This window comes from Fringilla coelebs (genome assembly GCF_963513975.1).
Source record: "Fringilla coelebs genome assembly, chromosome: 9".
In the NCBI taxonomy this organism is placed as follows: Eukaryota; Metazoa; Chordata; class Aves; order Passeriformes; family Fringillidae; genus Fringilla; species Fringilla coelebs.
The window spans coordinates 29,353,095-29,359,632 of record NC_140067.1 but is presented as its reverse complement, the minus strand read 5'-3'; the positions used below and the strand labels follow the sequence as shown (position 1 = coordinate 29,359,632).

The window sequence follows — 6,538 nt, the reverse complement described above, 5'->3', positions numbered from 1 at the left end:
GTCTGATCAGGGCTGGCACACAACAACGTTCTACTAGAAAGTTTGATGAGTCTCTAGCACACGTTGACACCAGTGTTTAACTAGTCAGACCTTGTGATGCAGGGCTCCTGCCAGCCACGAACCAACGTCACCAGGAAATGGTGCTGAACCGGCACAGGGCTGCTGCAATTCCTGTCAGTCCCCCTCCCGTGGGGGAGTCATTCCCAGATCTCCCCTGGGCTTCTCTGCCAGCCATCCGGCTGGTGACACTGTGGCGGTGACCCCCGGGCTGCTGGGGGGACCTCAGCCCTTGCTGGGCTGAGTTGTGTCACAGAAGAGGTTCCATGAGGGACGGAGCTGCCCCATGCAGCTCCCAGCACTGCTGTCCCACCCTGGCTGGGCAATTCCAGCCTCCTGGCTGGCTCGCTCCTGCAGCCTCAGCCAGCCTTGCCAGTGCTCCAAGTGCCTGGTGGAGTCAGTGAAGAGCACACCTGGCTGATCACAGGCTGTAATCTTGGTGCTCTGCAGGCTGGAAACTCTGAGGCTGCATGTTCAAACAGACATTTGGAACTGGATGTGCTAACTCAAGACCCAAATGATGTAACTACGGGGCTGCAGAGGCACCCATACTCAGCCCTCACTTCCATCTGAGCGATGAGCAGCCAACCAAGGCAATCTGTCATTTCTCACAAGCTCCTGTTGGAAGGCAGCAATCAGCACCTCACTTCACGTGGGGACAATTAATGCTTCAGCCTGAGCTCCAAGAGCTCTCCCCACCCCTGCAGCCACCCCAGCACCAGATGCTGCTGCTGGGAGCAAGCTGCTCCAGGCACTGCTGGCAGAGCTGCAAGGTCCCAGCAGCTAAGCTGAAGTGAGGACACAAAGAGCTTTAGGAGGTATCCAACAGTTCCCAGCTCATCTCAGCAGTTTGCTGAACTTTCCTCCAGCCCGCAGCCTGGCTGCCTGCCTTGTGCACTGCAGAGTCCTTGCTGGTCAGGAATGTTTTGCAGGAGCAAGGGAAGGAGCTGTTAACACAAAGGCCATGGGTGTAAGAGGGGAACAAGAACTCTAGCAGAACACTTGAGAACAGATAGGGTGAAAGAAGATGCGACAACAAGCCTTGGGAATGACTCTGAGGGAATGAGGCAGTTGCAGTCCTCTTCGTGTTTCGAAGGATGGGGTCTTAATGCCAAGTCATCTCCAGCCCAGGAAAGCACAGCATGCCTTGTCCAGTCTGCACCATGCTTGGGTTTCAGGGGACAGCTCTTTTTTTGTGAAGAGCCTGTCCCAGCTGAGCTGACAAATCAGCCACTGTACAGCTTGCACTGCCCTCACAGGGGCTGCAGCATCCCAGCCCACTCAGGGCCTCTGCAGCTCCCCAGTTTTGCTCCCAACACGATCCAGCTTTCTTCCCAGAGCCAAAAACCAGGAAAGCACTCAGGGTTCTATTCCTATTTGAGTGGGCAAAGTTGCTACAAGCCTCTTTTGCTCACTAGGGAAAGAGCAACTCAGCCTTTGAATTTGAGTTCTCAAATTTCTCAAATTTAAGGAACGCTATCCTAACAATCCCAGCTTTTTGGGAAGGCTGGTCACTTCCAACTCCAGCTTCCCAGGGCACCACGGCACACAAGTCACGGCCAGCTACAAAACACAACCCCATCCTTCCACAGCTTGACCCTGCTGGTGCACCAAGAGGGATGGAGGGGACTCTGGAGCCTATTGTCCCCATGTTACCCAAAAGCAGCAGTGGGAGGAGCTGCAGGGGGCCTTGGAAGGCAAATTCCCTCCGTTATCTTTGGGCTGGTGTGCTGCCAAAGGGGTGTGTTGGGACAACAACCCCCAATTGGTGTCGAGGCGAGTCGGATGGATTTGTCACTTTCCTACTGGGAAAGGTGCCTGCTTCACTCCCCTGCTAGCACTCACTTTCCACCCAGAGCCAGCACATCAGCACGGCAGCCCCTGGGCTGGATTCTGGCTGCAGGCAAGCCCTTAGCTAAGCAAACCTCATCAGCCCCACTGCTGCTTTCCCAGAGCGTGCTGCAGCACCCGGCACAGGCCACTGTCACCAGGCAGGTGAGGGACAGCCCCCACATCCCCGCCTTGCAGCCACCCCAAATGTCAATCTGAGGGGCTGAGGGCACAAGTCCCGGGTCATTTTTTCCTGTTTCTTGGGGTTTTTTGCCAGCATATTTCTTGTGGCCTTTTCCCACCAACTTTTTAGTGATCTGCTGGACTCCTGTCAACAGGCAACACTGCACAGAAGTTTTCAGCAGTCACTGGAGGGGGAAAAATCAAAGCTGAGAGACAGGAAAAGCCAGTTAGTACATCTCCCTTGCTAGAAAGGACGATTTCTCTATTTTTTTCCTAAGGCAGCCTGCAGCTCTTGAGCATTTTCACTTTGAAGTTGAGCACCACTGCGGTGCATTGTACTGTAATCACTGCTTTTACCTTGTGGGCCTGAGACACAGTGTTCAGAGACATAACAGTTCAGCAGTGCCAGACACGATGTTATTGGGACAACTACAGAGAGGCAGACCCACGCATCAGAGAACAGACAAACCCGGCGTGTTTGAGTCACCAGGAGCTGTGCTGCAAGAATAATCCAGCTTTGGTTCCCACCGGAGGAGACTGCATCCTCTCTCTCACCATCCCTCCCCTGTTACAGCTAGATATTTTCCCCTTGCAGCAGCAGACCAAGAATCAATAGGGTACTCAAAGACACATGCTTAAAACACTGGGCTGAGGTACAGCAGTTGGGTTATGCCTTCAAGAGAAGGAGGGATCCCCCGGAGATCAGCCCGCAGATCTCAGGCTCATCCTTCTCCTGTGCCAGCCCACATTCAGTTTCCTCAGCGATAAATATTTCACAGGTATAGCTACTTCCAAATCTATTCATCCTTTCCAAAATACAGGTAGAACGTGCTGCCCTGCATACGAGTACTGATGAGCTGTGGAGCTGCTTTTACTGCTCTTAAGTAAGAAGGGGAAAAAAAAAAAAAAAAGGCTATTTTCTTTTCCTATTAAGAAAGAAAGAGACCTAGCGAGGTTAAACAAATTCAGACGGACACACTGCATGAAACAACGAAAATAAAACGCTGAAAAGCTGCAAGGCTGCCGTGCGCTGCAGTTTGGGTGTAGCAGCCTGCCGGCAACACCCGCATTGCCCCGGCGGGCGATGCCCCGTCCCCGCAAGCCCTCGCCCCGCTCCGCTCCCACCTGCCGCTGCCAAGGGCCAGCCCCTCCCGGCACAGCAGCCAGGAGGTCGTTCTGCCGCTGTGAGTCAGCATTTGCTGCAGAATCCCCGCTCCTGCTACCCTAAAGTTGGGCAGAGAAGGACACCCCCGTGCACGACCGACACCACTGCGGGCGGCGGGGGTGGGAATTAAAGAATTGCATCGCCCCCGAGGTGCCTTGCGGGGCCGGTGCGGGTGAAGGGGAACGGGGGAAGCGCTGACTACAGGAGCCACAGGAACGATTCTGGAGGGGAGGGAGATGCCGCCTCTGCCCCGGCCGAGCTGAGGCCACCCTTGCTCCGCGGAGCCCCCGGCTCTGCCCGCTGCCACAGAGGGACACGAGGTCCCGGCCGGAAAGAAGGAGCGAGTACATCCCGCACCCACCCCGCACCCCCCTCCACGTGTCCGCGGGGCTCCGTCCGCCGCCCGTGCAGAGGCCTCGGCGGCCACGCTCCTTCCACCGGATCACCCTTCCCGGGCAGCCAGCGAGCCCGCCCGGCTCCATCCGCAGCCGCGGCCCGGGCTCCAGGCGCAGCCCCGGCGCCGCCAGCCCCGAGCCCCGGCCCGGCCGCGGAGCAGCGCACGTGGCGGGGCGGCCGCTCGGACCCGCCGCGCTGCCATGTGGCCGCCGGCCCGGCCTGGGGGGGCCGCCCCGCGGAGCTCCCCCGCCGACCCCCGCACCTTGCCGCTAGCCGTGCCGCCGCTGACCCCGATGAGGAAGGGCTCCCCGCCGCTGGGCTGCCCCTGCTCCTCCAGCCGCTGCTCGCTGTCCCCCGCCATCCTCCCCGGCTCACCGCCGCGCCTCCTCCGCCTTCGCTCAGCCGTGCGGGGCTGGATTTATCTGATGAGTCAAGGGCCTTTCTCCCCGCCTGGTTCACATCCCCGGCGCTGCGGCTCCTTGCCAGGTGCTGCCGCAGCTGCACATGCTCCGGCCCAGCCCGCCGGCGGGCGGCACTGCGGCCACATGGGCCCGCACCGCGCCGCCGCCCTCCGCCCGCCCGCCCGCCCGCGGACAAAGGCGCCGGGCCCCGCGCTGCCCCCGCACCCCGCGCTGCCCCCGCCGGCTCCCTTCGTCTCTCCGGCAACTCCGCTTCATCCCACACCACGGTGGCCCCCGGCAGAAGCTCCATTGTTTGTCCCCCACGCTGGCCAAGCAGGCCAAGGGCATCCTGGCTTGGATCAGCAATAGTGTGGCCAGCGGGAGCAGGGCAGTGACCGTCCCCGTGTGCTGGGCACTGGTGAGGTCGCACCTCGAAAATTGGATTCAGTTTTGGGCCCCTCACGACTAGAAAGACATTGAGGGGCTGGAGCTTGTGCAGAGAAGGGAACAGAGCTGGGAAAGGGTCTGGAGCACAAGGCGGGGGAGGCGGCCCAGCCTGGAGAAAAGGAGGCCCAGCAGGAGTTTTATTACTCTACACCTGAGAGGAGGTTGTGGCCAGGTGAGGGTCAGCCTTTTTCCCCCCAGACAGGGCAAGAGGAAATACCCTAAACCTTTTCCTAGGCTTGGGTAGGTAGGTTCGATATTAGGAAAAACTTCTTCATCAGAAGGATGGTCAGGCATTGGAACAGAGTACCCAGAGAAATGGTGGAATAATCACCATTCCTGGAAATGTTCAAGAACCACGCAGATGTGGCACTTGGGGACACTGTTTCATGGTGAACAGTGCTGGGTCAGTGGTTGGACTTGGTGATCTTGGAGGTCTTTCCCAACTGTAATGACCCTGTGATTCTCCCAGCCCACCCGGGCCCTGGTCCTGCAAAGCACTCATAAATTATTGTTATTAACGACCCAAATCCAGGAATAAAAGTTATGCTTATGTCTTTGGCAAATGGGACCTGTCTGGGAAGAGCCGTGAGCGCTCTGGAGTCCAGGATTCAAAGTCAAAATGACCTCAACAAAATGGAAAAAGGATTGGCAATACGTAGGGTGCAAGTCCACGCAGACAAATGTGATGTGATCCATGACAATGTGAGATAGGAGCCTGCTGGCTAAGCAGGCCTTTTACAGATAAAGATCTGGTGTAGAGTGGATCAAAGAATCAATTGGTGATGCCTCTGTGAAGAAGGCAAACATCCCGTTGGGGCATATAAACATCCAGAGGTGTGTGCTTTGAGAAAGGTGAGGCTTGGTGGAGAGACTCCAGTGGGGACTCAGGAACAGCCCAGGGTCTGGCTTTGTAGGACTGCAGGACCCATCTGTATTTAGTCTGGGGAAGGTCTCTGCTGGGCTGTAAGTCTGTGTGGACACGATAACCATTTCCAAATACATAAAAGGCTGCCACAAACAGAAAGGGAATACGTTTCTTTTACTCTTAGGGGCTAAAACAAAATGTTGCCAGCTGAACACTGTTACAAGGATAATTCAGGGACATTTTCTAGGGTTGAAAACGGTTAAATCATAGAAAAGGTTGTTTAAGAAGAGTAAGGACTTTTTAATCTGAGGATTAAAAAAGAAAAAAAAATTTAAAACCCAGTAGACATGCTCCTGTATGGAAAGTGTTCAATAGTGCTGATCCTGTTTTGGAGCAGGAGCCAGCCCAAGCAATGCCCCAAGGTTCCTCCCAGCCCTGTTCAGAGAGGATCAGCACTCTCACTTAGGTTTCTAACTTCCAACTTCAACACAGCGAAGCAGGTGTGGAGATGTTTGCCAGACTGGTGCCATGTGCCCATCACACAGGATGTGAGAGGATCTCCTCGGCAGCCCTGACGCCCCTGCCCACTGCTCCCAATTCCTCTCCAGCAGTGCCAGGGGAGAATGGCACTGCATGCAGCCCCTGCCAGGGAAGGAAGTGCTATATATGGATGAGAACTTCCTGCAGGGATGAGTTCCCGTGGATTCCCATGGCCCCGTGCCAGTTTCCAAGCACTGGCCATGGGCAGAGCTCCTGCACACCCCACTGGGGCCCAGGAGCTATTCACAGCTCTTCTTTCTAACTCCAATGCTGCCACAGCTCTATGTGGATGGCAAAACCCCCTCAGGAGAGAGAGAACTCCAGGTTCTTGGGTTCTCCTCCTGCCTGCCATCACTGCTGTCCTCCCTGGGGACAGTCCAGACCCTCTGCTGTGCTGTTCCAGACTGTGCTGCCCATCTCCAGCTTCTCTGGAGGATGCCCATCATGGCATTTCACCTCCAGGGCCCCTTGTGGCTGGACATGTGGCAGGAGCTGACACACCTGCAGGGGAAGGAGAGGGGGTTGAGCTAAGGATACCCAAGGCTTATTTATACAGAACAGAAGGAGAACTTGCAAAGGTCAGGTTTCAAAACCAGGCCAGGGCTGTGACCTAGAAGTGAACCAGATGCAAGTCCCAGTTGGTTACAGATGGCA

General features: G+C 56.4%; 1 protein-coding gene across 1 annotated transcript in view; it reads right to left on the bottom strand.

Annotated features, from left to right (window-relative positions):
- UCK2 (uridine-cytidine kinase 2) overlaps window positions 1–4,139 on the bottom strand; it is a 16,999-nt gene extending 12,860 nt beyond the window's left edge. The window contains exon 1 of the mRNA XM_084211499.1: window positions 3,894–4,139. Within this exon, the coding sequence (XP_084067625.1) occupies window positions 3,894–3,992 (99 nt within the window). The 5' untranslated portion in view covers window positions 3,993–4,139. The remainder of the gene's footprint in view (window positions 1–3,893) is intronic.
- Window positions 4,140–6,538: the final 2,399 nt, after the last annotated feature.